Below are 23,364 nucleotides of genomic sequence, written 5' to 3'. Positions count from 1 at the left end.
CTGATAAATTTTATCGTTTTATCAATGGATTATTTATATAATTGTGATACTCTTTATAAGTGTTTGATTTAAATTGATAAATTATGTACTTTGGAAGATGTACAAATGCATAAGGTCTTTAAAAACATCAATTATTTCACAAAATGACTTCACAAAGAATAGCATGAGTCGTACCTTCTTAATTTCTCTTTGTTGTTCAGTGGCAGACATGTAGGTGTGCAGATAGCAATACATGCATCACTTTTATGGTTTAGTAAAACTTCTCATTTCAGATGCTTTTCCCATCCCCGTGCCAGGTTGGTTAATCTTGACTTTTACTCCTTACCTAAGGCAGGGAGACTTATGACTTCTAGTCTGGAGAAGATATATGAACATAATCTTAGTGATGGGGTCCTAGAGAAATTATTTTTTCTCTACTAATACACATTATTTTATTAACAATGTGGAATATTCCATTGGTAGTAGTCTCATGAAATTTGCATTTGATAGGTAATATGAAGTCATATAGTAATGTCCAATGCTGGATTCCTCTAACTGGAAATCTTTGCCTGGGTACTCCCCAGTGACCTGGCTGAGAGTCTCAGAGCTACCTGAAACCTGAGCCTCTTCCTACTGAATCCTGCCTTTCATCTTCCCTTTTACGGGTGTCATACCTGCGATCTGTGGCACTTACTCCTTCCCTCTGTCCCTTAATTCTTCACAGATAATTCCCCCAAGAAACCTCTTACACATCCAGTCTCATTTTAGCCTTTATTTGTCTTAGTACTCAAACTGATACATTTGAGTATCAATTGAGTAAGAAATTTGCATTTGAATCTGATGCTCAAAAAAGAGTGAACTATAGAACCGAGTTAAAAAAATTGATTCAAATGTTGGTATTTGTCTTTGATAACTATGTGACATAAGCTCTTTTCCCTATATACAAAATGAAAACAATATTGCTAATCCTGTGGGATTATTGAGAAGCTTTAAAAAAGAGAGTCTTAAAAAATATGGAAATTGAAATTTGGTTAAGTAACTTACTGATGCTCAAGCACTACACACACACACACACACACACACACACACACACACACACAGAGAGTGAACTGTAAGGCCAAATGAAACAAGCAGAGCTTCTTTACATATAGTTTGGAGATATTTGTATGCATTGATGATAAATTATGAATTATCATGGCTCTTCTAGAAGTTATTCTGGTAATCTGTTAAGATTAAAAGTACATATATCTTTTGTTGTAGAAATTCTTCTTGTAGAAATCTATTTCATAGAAACAAAAGGATAAGTAAATAAAGCTCATTGTAAAACAAGGCTAATTATTGTAGCACATGTGTAAAAACTGGAGGAAAAGTGAATTCCTATCACCAGATGAACGGTTGAATAAATATGATGCAGCGACACCATGATATGTAATAATAGTCGTTAAGAAGAATGAGTTAGCGCTGTACCTGGTCACTTGGAAACACTTAACCAAGTTATATTTAAGCAAAAAAGCAGTATGAGGGGTAATTATAATACATACTAGAGCCCCATTAGAAAAAGCAAACAGTGAGAAGAGTGTATTGTGCATGACTATTTATCTATTTTGATATGATTATGTGAACATGGAAGAAAATATGGGAAACTATCAGCTAGATGTTTAGCATGGATTAACTGTGGGAGGGGTGCTGGTATGACTAGAACAGAAATTAGTGAACCAGCTAAAAGAAGCAAAAGAAACTACACTAAAATTATAGTAATTAGTAAATATGTTTATGCATTTATAAAAAATATATATGAGTGAGAGCATATATAAATTGAATTTTTAATATGCAAAGAGGAGTCAGGTGCCTGAAAATCACACCTGGGCTCTATTATCTCAGGAAAGTCTCAAATACATAATTATGCTTTCAGGAGATAATAATTGCTAAATGTCTGCTCTCTCCAAGCACAACTCTGTATAATTTGTTATTTATGTTTGTCATCACTTTATCGGTAAATTATCTGCATGAAAGGGAAAGGGTTTTTCTTTTACTGATGAAGCAAAAACATCAATTGTAGTGACATTTCTTCTTTGTTTATAGCTCCAGCACGACCAAAATCCAAACCAACCCCTATTTATGATGCCACAGGAAAACTGCTTGTGACTTCAACAACAATTACAATCAGAATGCCAATATGTTATTACAGTGATGATCATGGACCAATAAAAAATGTACAAGTGCTTGTGACAGAAACAGGAGGTATCATCAAATGTCAGTTCATCTTTTTAAATCGTGGAGTGTAAATTGCTGAGTGCTAAAAAGAATGTAGTTCAAATTAAGATTGACTGCCAGTTATCACACACCTCTTGAGATTAATAGATTGTCAATATTGTTATTAGCGATACCAATCATTTCTTTGTAAGTAAACAAATAAGTCATTTATTTATTTTATGTATAAAACTTTTATAAATGTCATTTGTTTATACCAATGATTTATTTATTCTTATTTACCTAGCAAGGAAAGGCACAGTTAAAATATGTGATTTATTAGTTCCATATACTAGTAGACAAACATGTTTTGACTTTGGTAAGATGGAATCTTCATAGCTTCTTTGGAGGTGTGAACAAGTTAGTTACTCTTGATTGAGGGATGTTCTTTCTCTACCTGATAAATCATCCTTTATAACAATTCCTGTAGATTCCCATGTAACAGAGAAGAACAGGGTTACCTGCCTATCAAGGTGGATCACTTGAATCATCTCTGGTGACTGATGTTGCATCCAGATTCCCCTTATGAAATTATAAAAACACTATTTATAAATGTAAAAATATATTCACATGTTATTTGTAATTATTATTCTCTTTATTTCTGAAAATAGCTCAGCATGATGGAAATGTAACAAAGTGGTATGATGCATATTTTAATAAAGCAAGGCCATATTTCACAAATGAAGGCTTTCCTAACCCTCCATGTACAGAAGGAAAGACAAAGTTTAGTGGCAATGAAGAAATCTACATCATAGGGGCTGATAATGCCTGCATGATTCCCGGCAATGAAGACAAAATTTGCAATGGACCACTGAAACCAAAAAAGCAGTACTTGTAAGTATAGGTTGTATCTACCATGCATTCTGTTAGCAAGCTAGTTAGTAACTTTCATCCATCCACCTGTCCTTTCATCTTTCCAATAAGCACTGGATGCCCACCATGTATAGTGACCTGATTTTTTCCAGCACTAGGAATAGAAAGATAAACCAAAAATTATTCTTACATTCCATAAACATACAGTATTATAGGGGAAACAGGCAACCCTAAGAGTAATTATGATTTGATAAGTTATATAAGGACATTGTGAAAAATGTACTACTGGTGAACATAGGTATATAGGAGAATTTGATTCTTTCTGTAGAGGACAGTGTGACTAATGTGTTTTTCACTTATTATTTTGCCATGCATGCTGATGTACAGGATTTTTGAAACACTATCCTATCCTTTGATTTAACAGTGGCTTCCCTTTATGTCACTCATAACAATAACTCTCTACTTTTTATCTCATCAAACATCTGAATGAGTGATAGAAATATTTAATACTGCCTTTAATATTTAGCTATTTATAGCCCCTAAAAACCTAACATTTTAAAATCAATTTGATATTTTGTCTGTATTAAATTATTTGCCAAATTGATTATTTTTCTTTTGAATTGATTGTATTATTTTTGTATCATAAGACTACAGTTTTTAAAAGAATCATCTTAACCTTATGTGATTTTCAAAATATAATTTTTACTAGTAGTTTTAAAAATGCAGGTGCTTTCATTTGTGCCTGTTAGTTAAAACATTATCAAATTCATTACAAATGTCCTAAGCCAAGTTAACATTGGAAAAATTAGAGAAATTAGGCAAATAAAAATAATGCTTTATCATCTGTATTAAATACAATTACTTTGGTTCAAATTCTAGGTTATTGCCTGAATATCTATTACATATATGATAATTTTAAAAATGATATACCACCAAGTATCATGTTTATTCATATTTATAGTTTATTTATTTTGCATATTTGTTCCCGAAACAGATTCTTCATATAACAAATAAAATCATAAGAATTTTATAATGGTAGAAGTTAAATCATGTATTGCAATGTATTGGTTTTATGTTTTTAAATGCCCTTATGCCTTTATTTTTAAATTAAGTAAATTTCAATTGTCTCTGAGGATTTGAGCATCTTTTTGTAATTTTTAAGCTTGATCTTCTCCTGTATCCTTTATTTCAAATGCTATGGAAGCATAAAAGTATACAGATGCAACTGTGCACACACAGAAATAACAAACATTGTTCCTGATGTGTTTACATGTGAACAAGACAAGTTCTATATCATCATTCTAATCTGATTCACTAGCGTTTGCTAAAGTGATTGAGGTATAACAGTTATTATGCCTTTTATTTATAAATTATGTTAGTGGAACATCCTTCACAGATATCAGATCATTCCATCTAAAGAAATCCATGAAGGAGGTGATCTGCTTCAGTTGTTTAAGCTGCTAACTGTTCACAAGTTTACCTAATTTTTAGCCCCTGCCTCAACAAATTCATTGGGTCAAAGTACGAGATAATTATTTGTCTCATATGAATATAGCATGTATTTCTCCTGATGATGATTCCATTCAAAATTTTCATCTTGTAAATTCATTTTATTTTGAATAAAATATATAGTTTTTGTAATTATTTCTTGAGTTATTCCTAGGAAAAATCACATGATATGCAAAGTGTTGATTTTTCTTTTTTTATTTTATAGATTTAAATTTAGAGCTACAAATGTTATGGGACAATTTACTGACTCTGATTATTCTGACCCTGTTAAGACTTTAGGTAAGACATATTTTGAAGTTTAATTTATAATCTCAACATATTTATCAAAGTTGGAACATTTATTAGTAAATGATTAATCCATGTCTAGATGTTCTTAAATGCAAACTCATTTAAATCTTAATTAGCCTCTCTAATAATATTTGTGGGTTTTTAAAAGTTTTTATTTTAGGTTTAGGAGTACCTGTGAAGGTTTGTTACATAAATATGTGTCATGGGGGTTTTCTGTACATATTTTTACATCACCCAGGTATTAAGCCCAGCACCCAATGGTTATCTTTTCTGCTTTTCTCCCTCCTCTCACCCTCCAGCCTCAAGTAGACGCCAGCGTCTGTTATTTCCTTCTTTGTGTTCTTAAGTTCTTATCATTTAGCTCCCACTTATAAGTGATAATGTATGGTATCTGGCTTTGTGTTCCTGCATTAGTTTGTAAGGATTATAGCCTCTAGCTCAATCCATGTTCCCACAAAAGATATGATCTTGTTCTTTTTATGGCTGCATAATACTCCACGGTGCATATGTACCAAGACACCTGCACACTGTTCACTGCAGCACTGTTCACAATAGCAAAGACATGGAATCAACCTAAATGCTCATTAATGACAGACTGGATGAAGAAAATCTAAAAGTATTTGTAATCTTCCTTTAAAAGGTGGATGTTCCATACATTCTTATCTGGACATTGGTTTTATCAGGGTATTGGTTCTATGCTGAGATAACTAACATTATACCAAATAAATATTTATTTGGTTCTTTTAATATACAATCTTAAATATAAAGCATTTTTACCTATATATGCTTGTGGAAAATTTCCTTAAATAACCCTAAAAACTATACTCTTACAAGTCCTTTTTAAAATATTTATTTTAAACAACTCTTTCATGAGTTTCTTTCACTTATACCCATCTAAATCAAGCTTACATAACACAAGAATACGGTTTAGTCAGATATATACATATATATAAAATCGTCGTCTCATTATCACCATTGCCATAGTCCTATCTAACATTAAATATTCTGTGCCTGACACCCTTCTAGCTCTTTGCACATATTAACTGGAGAACTCATCTCAACTATCTTTTAAGTTAGGTCAGTGCTTCTCAGAGTGGTTTTATAACCCAGGGGATATTTGGCAATGTCTGGAACCATTCTTGGTTGCCATAACAGAATGGTAGTGATGGTGGTGCATGCTACCGGCATCTAGTGGGCAAAGATTAGGAATGCTGCTAAATTTCCACAATGCACAGAACAGCCCATAATGTCAGTGCTCCTGAGGATGAGAAACTCTGACTTAAGCCCTAATGTTGACTCCGTTTTACAGATGAGGAAAACAACGCTCAGATTCTTTCAGTATTTAAGTGGCTAGGCTAGGATTCCAACATTACAGAACAGGATTTCATAACACTACATTACAAACACGGGATTTAGACCTGCGTTCAAATCTTGGCTCTGTCACTTGAGAAAATAATTTAATTTCTATATATCTGAGTTTCCTTTGTTGGGAAAATATTGATAAGAGTATTATCCTTGAGGAGTTGTTGAAGTTTTGCATTAAACAACATATATAAAGATATTAATATTTTATAGTTAGTAAATTTTTTAAGTTTAATAGCTTTTTGGGGTAGATTATAATAACATATTTCAGAAGTATTTTTATTTAGGAGAAATTATTTCTCTAGCATTTAACTGAGAGGATCACAACATTCTACATCATTTGCACCAGGCCCTCTAAAGCTCCAATTTATTTGTCTGTAATACCTTAAAGAACTGTGTGAACAGGGTATTTCTGGGGCACCACTTGAGAATGTGGGACTTTGTGTGCTGCTCAGAACCTGGAGAGCTGTTGCTCAGCGTATCTTGAACTGCTGATAGGCTTCAGTGAGAGTTATGACAGGAGAAAGACAGATTGTCCCAACATTTTTCGCCAGAAATTCTCATCAGGTTATGGAAATACTAATTGTACAAAAAGCCAGCCTCCACAGCCTCTACATACAATCAAGGAAATTTTGCATCTTGAAGAAATAAAAAAGGGGCATGTAGTTTGCTACGTAGATGTCTGTAGAGAAATAAAAAATAAAGTTCTTTGGCTAAAATGCTTTTTTACCAAATAATTTCATCATTTTAAAGCTAGCTGATTAGTCTTGTGGTTTTGAAATTGTATCAAGTGTTTCTTCATTTGATAGGTGAGTCTATCACACTCTGATGCCACCACAGTAAAATAAATGTCTTCTTGTCATCAACATAATTTCCTATAGGTTACAGCATTCAGAAGTCATTACTCCAGCTAAGTAGTGATCCTGGTGCATTTGCCAGTGGAAGGTAAAAGACCTAGACAAGACAGATAACTCATGTGTATTAGGAGATAATATTTTATAGGAGCAGTGCTGAAAGGAGCTAGCCTTGCTGTGTTGTATGACGTTCTCTTTCATCAGCTTACTGGTTTCATACAGATTTTTCATGGGAAGGCAACATGTCCAGTCAGTTATCTGAGAGGCAAAGTTTAGACATTCAGGGTAATAGAAATGAGAAAGAAAAGCCGTAAAAGGGGGAAGCCCCAAGGATCAGGAACCACAGGGCACAGGAGCATGATTCCTTAGATTCTGCTAAATGACTTCTCTCTGCCCAATGATGGCCTCATCCAGCACTACAGTTAATCTCAAGGAGCTCCTCAGTAATAGTCTTCTCTTTCTTCTTTCCACTCACAGTCAAGGTGGTGGAATACAACCGTTAATCCTGGAATGTAGCAGAAATACACAGTCAGGTTTCTGATTCCTTCTTTGGAATTATAACCACTGCCACCCCAATCATCTAGGTATGAATCTTGGTGTGCTGTGGTAACAGAAGGAGTCCACAGTGAGTAAAAGATGTGTAATAAAGGACAGAGCACAGGATCCTACGAAGACTAGGGAAGGAGGGACTGATGAAACGTAGACTGGACACAATACATAGAAAGACATTGGGCTGCTGGGGGATAGTGACAAGGAAGGGTCCTATGTATCTATTATCAAATTACTTGGAGTTCAGTATATTATTTGTAGACCAGTGGCATAATGACAGTCTTTTAGGTTGCTCCTTAGAGTGATCTTCCAGGGACTCTCTCCTGAGATACAGCAGCTTTGTTAATTGGCCTTTACCCTACAATGGTTATTCTGGATTGACCACATGGAGTTCTGCTATTTAGATAGTCATTTATAGCGAGTAAGACAGTGACAAGTGGAAACAGAGGAACTTCCTTGGTTTGTAATTGTTAGTTGTGGTGAAATGAGAATGCAACCACTGGAGCAGAATTCCTCAATGACTAGCAAAGTAGCCCAGCCATTTCTCTGGTTAATGGATTTAACACCATCAATTACTGTTGTCATATTTGCTTTCTACCAGACCATTGAGTGCCGTGGTTCTATGGAGATTAGAGTCACTTTGATAGGTCAAGCAACAAATAACATCCCCTAGAAGTGGTCCTGGTCCATTTGACATTAATAGAAGGCTGTAGATCAGGAGTATCCAATCTTTTGGCTTTTCTGGGCCACGTTGAAAGAAGAAGAATTGTCTTGGGCTACATATAAAATACGTCAACACTAACAATAGCTGATGAACCAAAAAAAAAAAAATTGTACAACCATGTCTTAATGTTTAAAGAAAGTTATAGAATTTCTGTTGGCCCACATCCAAAGTTGTCCTGGGCCAAATGCAGCCCATGAGCTGCGAGTTGGACAAGCTCACCACAGATTCAAGAGTTTTTAGTAAAAGAACTTTGCAAGGGAAGAAACTCTAGAAGAACTCAAAGAGAAAACAAAGTTTATCAGTTCTCCAATGGTCAGTGGTAAGAATGGTTTCATGGTTGTGAGAACAGAGGCAGGCAAATAATAAAGTGCATTCATATAATACCCCTAGTGTCATCAGAAGATGAGAAAGGGTAATTGAGTCCTTTTTTCTCTCAAATATGTCATGTGTTGGGATATATGAATCATTTGCGGCAGGTTGGGAACTCAAACATTCCTAATAAGCCTGCTGAAGACATATGTGTGCATGTAATCCCAGACTACAGAGAGAGAAGTCTAGGTCCCATCAAGGTCATCCACCCACCAGGGGATAAGCATTCATTCACTGGTATTTTGCACACCACAGGCAGTGAGCACTAAGCCGAGTTGCCTGTCTGTTGAAACTTTAGGATTTAAGAGCTTTTGCAAGGCTCTGTTTCCACAGACCATTGTAGTGGTAATTACGCCTCTCAGAGACATCATTATTTGGAGTTTAAAATTAGGGGCAAAAGAATCACCATAGACTGATAATCTTAAAAATGCTTAAGTTTAGTGAAAGGGGCTAATCAAAGTACAAGTGAGAGGGGGCCAGGCAGAGCTTCACTGGATGGATAAGTACGAGACTGTGGAAGAGCAGTTTGCATTTAGGGAAACCTTTCCGGTCTGTAGGGATAAACAGGGAAGATAACATATGCATTATTTTAATCCTAAATAAATACTTGAAACTTATTTGATTTCGTTTTTACTCAAGATTGAGTATTGGCATTTTTATTATCAAAATTCACAAAAAACACTTTTAAAGTTTTTGAAGAAATCTTCCCGAGGCACTTCACTGTATAGAAAGTGCTTGTAGGCAATGTTTTGATTACAAGGTTTAATTATAGAGGAATCCTGTGATTTGAAAACCAGACACCCATTTCTGTACCTTACAGGGCTCTCATTAAAGCTGAACATGATGAAACCTTAAACCCCATGGCAAAGGCACTCTGTGATTGTTTTCTTTTGTCATAACACTTCTCATTTAATTACTATGCTAACAATGAAAAGTTCCAATGTGCTCACTTAGATTCAGAAATAGGGAGTTGCTATGTGTCTTTTGCATCCAAGGGATTACTTCCCTAAAGTCACCAGAGGAACAGAGGAAGGTTGTATTTTGTTAACGAGACAGTGGTAATGTGGTAGTGAACCTCACAGACTATGCAGTCAAGACAGACATATTTCAGGCAGGCTTAGTTTATATATTGAATTCATGAGATTGTGGGTTAATTACTTAACCAATTATTTTCAAGTTCTGAAATCTTATTTCTAAAATGAGAATACTAATACCCACTTCAGAAGCTAACGAGGAGATTAAGCCAGATGAATAAAATGGATGAATAAATATGAAATGTTTGTTAATAAAATACCTGTCATTGTTTATGTACCAAGTCTTTACGGGGTTTTCCATATAAACTCACGCATCTTCACTGTAACTCTGTAACAAGAACTCCTATTTACATATCGCCAATTTCTAGGTAAGAAATTTGAAGCATTGTGGTTTTTAGTAACTTCACCAAGGTTTTTAACCATCCCAAAGGTGGTAGCAGAACCTGCTTTCAGACCCAGGCGGCATGACCCCAGTCAGTGCTGTACTTGCAACCATTGCACACACTATCTGCAAATCACTAAGTCCCCAAGTAGCCCCCAGTTCTTTACCATGGGTGATGTTTCTGCTCCCACATCCTATCTTTGCTTACCATTTTCTCTTCTTGATATTTTTAATTATTTCTAGCTGCTCTCTTTTCTCACACTTTGTCTTGGCTCTTGAGGTTAGTGTTCACAGGTAAGCATGTGTTGTTTTTGTGTGCAAAGATATGTTTTACTTTTATTTTTTTTAACACTGAATAATGTGACTTTTCTCACACCCTAGCAAACACTTTATTAGCTACTTTTAAATTTTTTCCTGTCTGTATGGATGAAAATGAGTTCATTCCTATAGGATGTTTTAATCTATATGTTTAAAATTTTATTGAATATTGACAGATTACACATGTATATATTTATGGGGAACAGAGTGATGCCATGATATATGTATACCATGTGCAAATATATATTTATGGGGAACAGAGTGATGGCATGATATATGTATACCATGTGCAATTATTGAATCCACTTAATTAACAAATCCATCACCTCAAGCACTTATCATTTATTCCTCCTATCTAACTCTATTTCTTGAATTATGGAATTGAGTAACTTTTAGTAAATTATTTGCCTTGTGTTTGAATATCCTATGTGACTAGCACTGGGTCAAAAGAGAAGATGAACTCCTTATACTTCAGTCCTGTTATAAGAACTCATTTTTTCTAATAATAATAATAATAATAGTAAAGAAGGAGGAGGAGGAGGAGGAGGAGGAGGAGAAGGAAAAGGAGAAGGAGGAAAAGATTTTCCATTTTATGTGCACCTTTGTATTGAGCCAGGCATTGTACTATGAGCTTTACATCTCATTGAATTCAAGCTTCTCCTTAGAGAATAGGCTTAAAAACGGACTTAAAAAGTTGGATACATATGCTGAATTTAAATAATGATAACTTCAGTCAGAAGATAATACTTATGAAAAATTAGTGCTTTAGAATTATGATTTGCCAAATTATAGTAGTACAATTTATTATGTAAACAGAACAGTTTAATGTGATTTGTCACAGGATTTTAAGTCTAGTCAGAAATGACTTGCGCCTGTTACAAAAAGAATCATGTTTATATTTTTAAGTAAAAGAATTCCATTTTCTATTAAAGGATTCGGAGAAGTGACATCATTCTGTACTGTTAATGCTCTGTGGGTCCATGCATAACAGTGAATCAGAAAGTGTACTTGATAATCAGGGAACATTTTGTCCTCTCTCAGTGACACTTTTGTAATTCATGTGCCCAAAGGATTACATATTGTTTATTAATATATTATATGTCATTTCCTCATTTGGCCAGTGCTTTGAAATGGTAATCTAATCTAAAAAAATTTTTCGTGTGGTCTATGAGAACATTTTTTTCCCACTGAGTTCTAAGACCCAGTGATTCATTATTACCTAATAAAGAGGATTCTTTATTCATTTTCATGCCTCCTTTCCCAAGCATATCCAATTAGAGTCACCATGTGAAAATTCATAAATCAAACCATTCGTATTTTAATGTATAAAAAAGTGTATCTAAAATACTTTATAGATACATGCTGCTTTCTCATTTTTAAAATTTAGCTGGAGATTCTAGCAGACAATGAAGTGCTGATAACTATTTATTCAAATCCACCACGCAGGATAGCCACAAGAACTCTTTTCATATTGGTAACATTTCATAAGTACCAATACAGGACAAAAAGATGAAGCATTAATACTTGCCTATTTTACAGATAGGTAACCTATTTTGTCACTTGACTGTAATACTTTGTGCAGTAAAATTATAAATCATCATGTAACTTAAAATTGATTACAATTTTAATGAGTAGCTGTGCTTAAAAGAAATTATTAATAATTTTTATATTCTTATTTGGTTCAATGCCTGATCTTCAAACGTGAACATTTTTAATGTTTTTTTGTTTTTTTGTTTTTTTTTTTTTTGAGACAGAGTCTCGCTCTGTCGCCCGGGCTGGAGTGCAGTGGCCGGATCTCAGCTCACTGCAAGCTCCGCCTCCCGGGTTCACGCCATTCTCCTGCCTCAGCCTCCCGAGTAGCTGGGACTACAGGCGCCCACCACCGCGCCCGGCTAATTTTTTGTATTTTTTAGTAGAGACGGGGTTTCACCGTGTTAACCAGGATGGTCTCGATCTCCTGACCTCGTGATCCGCCCGTCTCGGCCTCCCAAAGTGCTGGGATTACAGGCTTGAGCCACCGCGCCCGGCCAATGTTTTTCAAAATCAAAATATTTGTTCATTAGTAAATTTAGCAAATATTTATTTAACATTTACTATGTGCACAGTACATGTCTCAGAACGTGGAATAGTTTTGTATAAAACAAAAACCCCTGTACTCAAAGGGGCTTACATTCTGGAGGGAAGGACAGAGAATAAACAGTAAGAAAAATAAATAAGTTATTTATATGTTAAAAGAAGATAAAGTTATGGAGGAAAAAAAGTAGAACAGAGGGAAGGAGGAGTGCAGGGGGAGGCAGAAAGTGCAGGGAGTTGTGTCCTTCAATTTTAAATAGGGTGCTGTGTTAGTCTGCTCAATCTGCCATCACAAGATGTCATACATGGGGTGTGTTAAACAATTGAAGTTTATTTCCTCACAGTTCCGAAGGCTAGAAATCTAGGATCAAGGTTCCTGCCCATTTGGTATCAGGTGAGGGCTCTCTTTCTGGCTTACAGATGGTTGCCTTCTTACAGTGTCCTCACATGGCCCTTCCTTAGTGCATGAATGGAGATAGAGAGAATATGGTAGGGGGAGGAGGAGGAGAAAGGAGTGAGTCACACACAAACACACACACACACACACACACACAGAGAGAGAGAGAGAGAGAGATGGAGAGCAAACTGTGTGTCTTCTTATAAGTTACTAATCCTATCAGATCAGGGCCCCACCCTATGACCTCATTTAACTTTAATTACTTTCTTACTCCAAATGCAGCCACACTGGGGATTCGGGCTTCAACATATTAATTTGGGGGAAGCACATGTATTCAGCATGTATAGCATTCACTATAACAGATGGTCATCGAGAATGTATTTCAGCAAACCTTTAAAGGAAATGAAGTGGCTACCCAGAAAGATATACAAGGGATACACACCTTTGCAGGCAGAGGAAGAAGCTACTGCAAAAGCCCTGTGTCAAGAATGGCTTTGTGTTATTCATCATTAAGGAGGCTAATCATCTGGCCCCCTAGGAGTGAGCAAGCAAGGTGGGGACTGGAAGGGAAATCAGAGGGGTAACAGGGGACCAGACAGTTAATGAGGGACCAGATCACACAGGCCACTGAAAGGATATGGGCTTTTCTCGGTGAGAGATGAGGAGGATTTTAAGCAGAGAAATAATATTTTAAAAGGATTGTCCTTGCTTGTATATTGAAAATAGGCGGAATAAGGACAAAGGTCGATACAGGGAGACTTGCTAAGTTTTTAGTTCTGCAAGACAGGATGGTGGCCTAGATCAGGTTATTAGCAGCAAAGGTGGAGCAAAGTGAATGGAACGTACATAAAAGTAGAAAAAATAGTGTCACGAACCCCCAAATACCTACTAACTAGATTTAATAATAATTAACATTTTGCCACATTTGTTTTATTTAGGCATTTGTTCACTTATTTCTGAAGTAAAGTAAGTCACAGAATGCATATTCCACTCCTAAATACTTTAGTATGTTTCTCTAATAAGTACATTTTTATTATATTGCTGTGGTTAAACTTAGTAAGTTATCAGTATTATTTAAGCTACTTGTATATATGTTTTCAAATCACCCTTTGATTTTTTTATTTATAGTTAATTTATTTGAATCAGGATCCAAATAAGAATTTGCACATTATCTTTGATTGTTCTGTTTCTTCTATTTATTTTTAAGAGCCTTCTTTTCTCCTTTCTTTTCCCCCTATGTCATAGACTCACTGAAGAAATCAGGTAAGTTGTCATGTAGGAAGTCCCATATTCTGGATCTGTCTGGTTGTTTTCTCTTGATGTCCTTTAATTTTTTTTCTTTCTGCCACTTTCTTGTAAATTAGAAATAAGAACTAAAGGTTTGAGTATTCACAGTCAACATTACTGTCAGAAGTACATTATAGGTCTTGCTGACTAGATCAAAATACCTTCCATCAGGAAGTGTAGAATATCTGATTGTTACACATGATGCTAAAATTGATCAGTAGGCTTGGTGGCAGCAACAGCATGATACTCCATTGAAAAGTTGGTTTTGACCACTTACAACCAGCAAATAATCTATACAGTGATATTTTGTCATGCTATAAATGTCCAATTCCCCATTAACTTTCCTCCTAATCATTTTAGAATACATTTATGTTTGTTACCTGATCAACTATTTCATTAGAAATACTGATTATTTTTAATTTTATCTCTCCTTTATCAGTTATTCAACAAAATTCTCTTCTAATAATGAGCTTTATCTCCTTAACGAGGGCTATTTTTAAAAAGTCATAAAATACAGTTCAGATAAGAAAGGCAGAAAAATATACATTTCAATTACAAATTAATCAAGAATATTTAGGCCAAGGAGATGGTCTAGTTATAGCCAGAGTTTACAAATTAGTATTATTTTTAACTATTGAGTACTAGGATTGATAACTGGGTGATGAAATAATCTGTGCAACAAACCCCTGTGACACGAGTTTATCTATATAACAAACATTCACATGTGGCCTCCGAATCTAAGATAAAAGTTTTTTTAAAATCAGTATTTTTGTTATTTTTATTTCTTTTATTAAATATTATTATTTTTTATTTCCAATCAGTTTCCATTTTTATTCAATATAAGGCTTAAGTTCTTCCCTCTTTGGCCAGTAGGAGCCCCTTCAGGAGGATCCTTTGTTCCTTTTATACCAGTAGCCTTTTGTTAGCTTCCTAGATCTCTAGCACCATTATATGTCTTGAATTGGTTTCGTTCCTTACTCCCACTTTGCAATTACCATCTTTCCAAGGTTACATGGTTTCTTTGGTGAAAAGTACAAATATGTTGAAGATAGAGCCTATGGGATTTCCTCATATGTTTTGAATGTATTCCATGAAAGAGAGTCAAAGATGACTCCAGGGTTTTGGCCTTAGCAACTACGGTAATGGAGTGTCCATCAACTGAGAAGTGGGAGGATACAGGGGAAAGGAGGGAAGTGTACATGTTCCATTTTGGACATATCGATTTTAACATTTTAAGTATACTTCAAAATAAAGACGTCTGGTAGACAGTTAGATATGTAAGTCTGAAGTCTGGTAGATAAAAACTAAGCAGTCATCATCACATAAATGAAATTAAAACTAGGAGACTAGATGGGCTCACATTGGGAGTGAGTTTAGATAGAAAAAACAAGAGGACCCAGGACAGAGCCCCAAAGTTAAAAAAATCTAGGAGAAGAGGAACAAACAATTTGCTACGTTTTACTAGTATTCTTCAGCAAAGAATATTTTCTTATGCCAAGATAATGCTTTTTGGTAGTTTGGGATCCGAGATAGGATTCCATAATAATATGTAATGATCATGTTATCCCTCTTCTCCAGGGGAAGGACTTTCAGAAAGAACCGTAGAGATCATTCTTTCTGTCACTTTGTGTATCCTTTCAATAATTCTCCTTGGAACAGCTATTTTTGCATTTGCAAGGTAAGATTTATTTGTGCTTATATTCCAGGATGCTTTATGGGCATTATATCAGTCATAGTCCAATCAGGAGACAGAAGCCACAACAATTACTTGAATGGGAAACATTTTTATTTTTAATATTTTTAATAGACAGATAAAAATGTATTTATCATGTACAATATGATACTTTAAAGTGTGTATGCATTGTTGATTCACTAAATCTAGCCATAAAAAGAAAGAAATCCTGCTATTTGAAAACATTTAATATAAAGAACTGTTAACTAGCAGAAATGGCTAACTAATAAAGAGAGTAAAAGAGAAATCTTAGAGTCCAGAAGTAGCAAGCACAACAAAGCAGCTACTCTCTTTAACTTGAGGGAGAGAGGACAGTAAACAACCAGAACTGAAAGAAGTTATCTCCCACGACTTACATGGAATCGCTACTGCGAGCACATGCAACCTATCTACTCTCTTTAACTTGAGGGAGAGAGGACAGTAAACAACTAGAACTGAAAGAAGTTGTCTCCCAAGAGTTACATGGAATCGCTACTGCGAGCACATGCAACCTATCACCTACCAGTGAGCAAAGAAATATGACAGAGGGAAGGGGCTGGAGCTGTTCCGTAGAAGCTACCCATCATTATTAGATGGTAGGCAGGCTGGAATTGGTAATAGAAGCATCCCATTCTTGCTGAATGGTGTAGGTGAATCGTTCACCAATGGCATGGGCAGAACATTCACTTCAGAGGCAACAACAGCTCATCCAAGTGAGCTGCTGGGCTCTCGCAATGAATAACAATAACGCAGGACTGGGTCCACAAGGGCAGTGTTTTCCTCTTGCTACTGCCTCTCAGGGTCACTCTAGTGCCCTCTATTGACAAAACCTCACATTCGGTCGGCTGGCAAAAGAGAAATGTAGGTTCCAGCTCCAATATCAAAGAGCACAGCAAACAAGAGGAGGTTTGGAGATGTGAGACAACAAGGTGAAAACACAAAAGCAGAAGCTTTCAGGCCATCTACATCTTTTAAAGTAATTTATAACTCTGATAGGTTTAATTTAAAATGTCTCAATCAGGTCTAAATATTAAAGTTTATACAGAAAGAGATCTTTTTTACACTTAGAACAACACTTGTAAAATGTGCAGCTTCCTTATATGGTAGACCCTCTTGTCAGGCTTACTTTCTGAACATGCCTGTGTTGAATTTTCCAAGTGTATCTTTCCATTCTCAGCATCAGCATTCTAATTCCCTTATTATTCACAAGGCCTCATTGGAAATCTTACTTCTGACCTCAAAATCTAGCTTAATAAGGCAGATTGCCAAGTTAAAGTGATGTTATATTTGTAAAATAAACTTTCTACCAATTTCCTAAATAGTTCAACAGACCATTTTTATTTCAGCTGAAGAGTGTAGTTCTGTATTCTAAATGCTATGTATTATGGTTCATCTAGACGCTCTTAAAGCATAATTTTAATAGATAATTTGAAAGGCTCTTGAAAAAGATATTTTCTCTATACCACATACTGTTGGCAGATTTAGCCAGAAGACAGTGAGAGAGTTATCATTCTAGGCACTTTGAATGCTATACTGTGTAAAATATGGGCCTTGTCCCTAAGGAGTATGGACTGGCCACATTTATATAATTTCCCTGTTGTAAACTCTTCTCTGACTTCTCCTTTCTCTACAAGATGAACTCCTTATGTGAGCAGGAAATGGTCCTCCTTATTCCCTACAACTTCCCTACTCACTAGCTAAAGGGATCTATTCTCACTTGAACATTCCTTGGGCTTTTATACATTCTGCTTTTGTTCAGTCAACCTGAAATGTGCTTCCTCCTCCTTCTCATCCTGGAACATCCAAGTCAAATTCTTCTTCTTTACCTCCTCTAAGTAATAATAACTGTAACTTATGTAACTAATCAGGCACTGTCTTATGAGTTGTAATTTGAATCTTTTTTCTCTTTTTATGTTTTTTCTGCATTTAAATCTGGCCTCTCAACTAAATTGTAATGTCCTTGAGGGTAGAACACATGTTTTATACTTTCTATATCATCCTTGATACCCAACTCTTAATAAATACTAGATATTTGAAATGTGAAAGGTAGAATAGCTAAACATTACTTTGTAATATACCATACTGTGTCATGGAGAAATAAGCATGTAAAGGGCTTAAGATGAAAAGAATTTGATTTGATTCTCAGATTCATGTGACTTTTATTTTTGAACGTAAACTTTCTGATTATAAAGATAATATCTACTCACAATACTTTTATAAAAATTCAATAAGATGATTTGAAAATAATTGTTAAGTATTTTCATGCATGTAAAAATATTTCATATATGTGAAAACAATGGGGCATTATCTGTTAGCACTAGTATTGATAGCATTGAGCTATTTTCACTTTGGCATAGTTCCTTTATGTGACAAATCAATGAGGTAGCTAGAGAGAAGAGAAACAAGATCACAGCATAAGTCTTCCTGGCTCTCTATTTAAATGTACCAATGACTCAGGGCTTCATCAACTAATCATTTGGAACTCCATCCCAATAACTTATTAGAAAAAAAAAAAAAGAAAGTAGAATAGGTTCTATGGAATTAAAACAAGAAAAAGAAGTCGAGTAGCTATAAATTTGTAACATGTTCAGAGAGGTGATTTTAACAAAGAAATTATTTGACTAAATGTCTTTACTTAAAAAGAAAACTAAACTTAATTTTATATACTTTCTATGAAACTCCCTTGTTGGACTTTACTCCACTTATTTTAGGATTCGACAGAAGCAAAAAGAAGGTGGCACATACTCTCCTCGGGATGCGGAAATTACTGACACTAAATTCAAGCTGGATCAGCTCATCACAGTGGCAGACCTGGAACTGAAGGACGAGAGATTAACGCGGTGAGCACACTCCTGTGGGCGAACTGTGGTCCAGAGGGCCTGGAGCCATGACCCTATTCTGACCTATGCTTGTTGGAAGTGTTTGTGGGGCTCTAATTTACACAGGTCACAGAGATCTTCTTTCAAAGAGTGACCTCCGTCTTCTACACACTTCTCACTGGTGTTCGGAGAATCACTTAATCTTCCTTATATTTTGAGTTAAATATGAACTTCGGACTATAATGTTGAATCAGGATTATTTTCCTGAGACAAATATTTTTCCACATTAAACCTTTGACATTATGTTTAATAATTCATTTCATATGATAGATTTTTACATGAAACTTTTCTGGAAGTGTCCACATTTTCAATCACAGGTTTAAATTAATTAAATTTATAACGACTTGATATTATTTATATCCATTTTTATAAAAGCTTTTTGATAACTGTTTCAGTATAAAAGTACATAAAAGTCTAAGTTGTATATGATATCATTTTTAAATGTCTTTGTATTTAAAAATTAAATATAAAGTAAAAAATTACCTTCAGAAGGAAAAGTAAAAACCTGTACTAAATATGTTTCACTGGTACCTATTGGAAATAATAAAGTACACAATTTTAAAGAAAAAAAATTATAAATCCTTTTAAAAGCATTGTCAATTATTCAAAATGTTAGCACATTATGAAAACTTGTCTATTAAGATAATTCGTCAAATTCTTAATGAAAACTACCATCAGGCTATTTTAGCAAGTTTGCATTTTTATAAGATTCAATAATATGTAATGCTTATAAGCACAAAGTAATTGTTACCAAGTACTTGCTCAGCTCTGTTAAAATTTAAAAAATTATTAATTTTGAAAATATGGCATCAAAGGTCTTGGACTCTAAAAGAATTATTCATTTGTAGTTGTCACTTATTAAAGTTGGTCTTTATCTAATAGATGGACTTTGCAAGTACATTGCCAGCATTTCTAAAAATATCTAATACGTGCTATAGAGGAAAGTGTCATCTGATAAGCAAAGTCCTTCCAAATGCTACAAAATGAAGGTTATTCAGTGTTATCACTAAATTGCAAGGAAATGTGTTTTCTTGGATATGACAGCTGACTTTTTAAACATTCAGATGTTGATCTTTACGTTTGTCCTATCCAAAAATGGATAGTACTCCAAAGATTTAAGTGTCAGATGATTGCAAGTTATCCAAGACATAGTTTTCTATATAAGAAATATTATGTATAAAATATCAAATATGTAAAAAGAATCAATAACAGATTCCCAGGGTAACTCACCTAAGTGAAACCATATCATAGGAACACAAGCACTGCTACTACTAGATTGTGTCTCAGTCCTTAAGGAATCATTCTGCATCATCAAAGAAAGTTTTTCCTCCTTTCCTCGTATGGGCCAAATGAATTTTAGTGGTATCCTCCTAGCCTCTTTCCTGCACTCCATCCTTAGTTCCTTTTGCCCCTCCTCAGGCCTGTGTGGCCCATCCCTTTATTCTACACCTGAAAATGTATAAGGGAAAAAATTCAAATCTCTCAGTGCAATTAATTTTAGATATTTGAACAATACAGTTGAATCAGTTCATACTAAAATGTAAACTTTTAAGACCGCTCCCCTACCCAACACTGGTAGGCATTTGCATTTTGTGAAAAGAGTACTTAGTAGCCCCTGAAAAAATCCTTAATAAGTATATCTTCAGGAAATATAATGAAATGAAAAAGCACTGTTTCTGTTTATGATGTCATGTTTTTAAACACTCAATATTGGAGAAAGTATTATTTATCAACAAGGTTACATTCTAGGCAGACTGTGGTGAGATTCAATCCCCTAAGCACTATGTATTTTCACAGCTTGCCCCTTTCTCTACTTCTGAACACTAAATACAGCCATCATAAAAAATTAGAAAAGGCCGGGTTTGGTAGCTCATGCCTGTAATCCCAGCACTTTGGGAGGCCGAGGAGGGTGGATAACCTGAGGTCAGGAGATTGAAACCAGCCTGGCTAGCATGGTGAAACCCCATCTCTATTAAAAATATAAAATTAGCCCAGCATGGTGGCACGTGCCTGTAGTCCCAGCTATTCAGGAGGCTGAAGCAGAAGAATCGCTTGAACCAGGAACTGCAGGTTGCAGTGAGCTGAGATTGCACCACTGCACTCCAGTCTGGGTGACAGAGCGAGACTCCATCTCAAAAAAAGGAAAAAAAAAGTAGGTTTTTTTGTTTTGTTTTGTTTTGTTTTTGTTTTTGTTTTTTTTGCAGTGACTGTCATGGCAGCTACAGAAAAGTTTCAGATCATGGAAAAGGTGGGCAATGAATGTATAGATTGTTTACTATTGGTTATTTGTAATTCAGGGTCTACTTTATTTGACCTTCATTCTTCATTATTTATTTTTCCACTTCTGTGTTTATTTATTGACATATTGCATTATTTGTAAAAGGGTTTAAAAGTGAAATAATATTTCAGATAATTTTTATTTTGTTACACACAGAGAATTAGTATATATTACCCACAATAATAGCAAAATTGGAAATATTAGTTTCCATGCTTTTCACTTTTTCACTTGTTTGTTGTGATTCTAGTATTCACAGTTGTTTGTAATTCTAATGGCACATAATAACATGCTTTGCTGGACTTATTACAGAAATGCATTAAAGTAACAATTAAGTGATTTGGGCATTAATTCTTCAGTACAGAGATCTGTGTCCAGCTTTACTATTTATGCAATATTTTTATGTTCATAAAGTCACTAAGACAATGGACAATAAGACTGGAAAAAATAACAAATATAATTAGCTGCATGTACATACACCTGGGTTCTGTCATTTGGTGAAGCTCTAAAGCTCTTCACCTGTTTTGAGGTGTTTGAAGATCTAAATCCATTCAAAGTCAATCAGAGATGGTAGATTCTAGGAGTCAGAACCAAGAAGTTTGATTTAGCTCCCTAAATTGTTGGCAGACTTCTACCACATGTCTTTGTTATCTGCAGGAAGGAACTTCTATAATTTCTCTTAAATCTACCCAGCTAATAGGCTGGGCGTGGTGGCTCATGCCTATAATCTCAGCACTTTGGGAGGCCTAGTTGGGTGGATCACCTGAGGTCAGGATTTTGAGACCAGCCGGCCCAACATGGCAAAACCCCATCTGTACTAAAAATACAAAAATTAGCCTGGCGTGGTGGCACATGCCTGTAATCCCAGCTACTCATGAGGCTGAGGCAGGAGAATCACTTGAACCCAGGAGGTTGGAAGTGGCAGTGAGCCAAGATCGCACCATTGCACTCCAGCCCGGGCAACAAGAGTGAAAGTCCGTCATAAACAAAACAAAACAAAACAAAACAAAAACTACCCAGCTAACATATGCTCTCTCTACTTGATTCTTAGGCATGTCCTTTTTATTCCAGCCTGCTAAATTTTTCATGCAAAATTGAGCTCATAATTTTTCTCAGTCCTGTATGTTTTCCCATGTCCAAAAGATAAATGATAAAAGAAGAATCTGTAATCAATAATTAAAATAATAATTTTAGGAAGTTATTGACTAGGCAAAAATAAAACAAAAAAAAAAAAACATGGTGCTTGTGCTAAGTCCTTCCAAGCATTTATGGTTTCATATTTTAGAAATTATTAACTGTTTTATACTCTCTGCCTGTATATTTACATTTTAAAGCCAATTCTGTAATTTTTGTTACTTGTAAATTCTCATTATTTAATTATGTTCCACTTTGTTTCGCAAAACTTTTAAAAATGCCTTCTCTCACTCTATACTATTTCTTCCCAAGCGAGAGCAGAAGTCAAATAAAGATGTAGTGCTCTTTAATTCCATGAAAAAAATTCAAGGATGTACCAAAATAATATTTTAAATCCTCAACTGGAATAATTATATTATGCACAAAAATTATTCACATTTTATGTTTAAGTTTAGGTAACACAAACTATAATTCTTAGGAAGAGTATTTAACATTTTGGGCTCATCTGTTTCACACTTACCAAATTAGGAAATGATCCTTGTGTTTTGTTATTTAATAAACACACAGAACAACATTTTGTGATGGCTCCTGCAAAATACCACCACTTAGTTCATTGAAGTTAGATTTCTTAGAGCTCTTATTGGCAAGATCAGCAGACACAGACACGCACAGGTAAGACACAGACCTGTATCACTGAGACTGACTCACTTTGTGGATTGCCTTTAACTAGTTTAACTGTAAAATGATTACCTTCCCATGAGAGCCACATCACTTATAATTAAATAACTCAACAGAATTTTCATCAGCTAAAAAGGCTATTTGCTAAATAAGTTTAATTTTTACTATCTTCTTTCCACATTTAAGTCATGGAAGTTTTGTTTCTTATGCAGACTAAATCAGAAAAGAATAGTAAAACAATATTAATCAATGTCACTGATATTCTTACTTGACGAAAACTCAGTTTCTTTATTCCTCAATTTTTTTTTCAAAAATTTTACGCACCACTTCATACTAATTACCCTGCCTATTTTAGTTGAGTGAATGTAATGGCACATTATTTTAAGCCTCAAAGCCCAATCCAATAATCACGAATAGAATTAAAATTCACAACAAAATAAAGCAAACACTCTAATGAGTTGGAAATATTTCTATTTTAAAAGAAATCTTCTTCAATAAT

The 23,364-nt window shown here is 34.9% G+C and overlaps 1 protein-coding gene and 1 long non-coding RNA gene across 3 annotated transcripts in view; one reads left to right on the top strand and one right to left on the bottom strand.

The window, feature by feature from the left end:
• The window catches only part of LOC105473300 (protein tyrosine phosphatase receptor type Q), a 222,050-nt gene that overhangs the window by 162,250 nt on the left and 36,436 nt on the right, over window positions 1-23,364 (top strand). For both annotated transcript variants that reach the window (XM_071071389.1, XM_071071390.1), the window contains 5 exons: window positions 2,062-2,220; window positions 2,841-3,063; window positions 4,757-4,830; window positions 15,767-15,866; window positions 18,611-18,739. In XM_071071389.1, coding sequence (XP_070927490.1) covers window positions 2,062-2,220; window positions 2,841-3,063; window positions 4,757-4,830; window positions 15,767-15,866; window positions 18,611-18,739 — 685 coding nt within the window. The remainder of the gene's footprint in view (window positions 1-2,061; window positions 2,221-2,840; window positions 3,064-4,756; window positions 4,831-15,766; window positions 15,867-18,610; window positions 18,740-23,364) is intronic.
• The window catches only part of LOC139356694 (uncharacterized), an 83,144-nt gene continuing 64,604 nt past the window's right edge, over window positions 4,825-23,364 (bottom strand). Inside the window, exon 4 of the long non-coding RNA XR_011609019.1 lies at window positions 4,825-7,560. This is a non-coding gene — a long non-coding RNA (uncharacterized lncRNA). The remainder of the gene's footprint in view (window positions 7,561-23,364) is intronic.

The sequence above is a fragment of the Macaca nemestrina genome, chromosome 10, assembly GCF_043159975.1.
Source record: "Macaca nemestrina isolate mMacNem1 chromosome 10, mMacNem.hap1, whole genome shotgun sequence".
Taxonomy (NCBI): domain Eukaryota; kingdom Metazoa; phylum Chordata; class Mammalia; order Primates; family Cercopithecidae; genus Macaca; species Macaca nemestrina.
The sequence above is the reverse complement of the archived record's forward strand: the minus strand, read 5'-3'. Positions and strand labels throughout refer to the sequence as shown.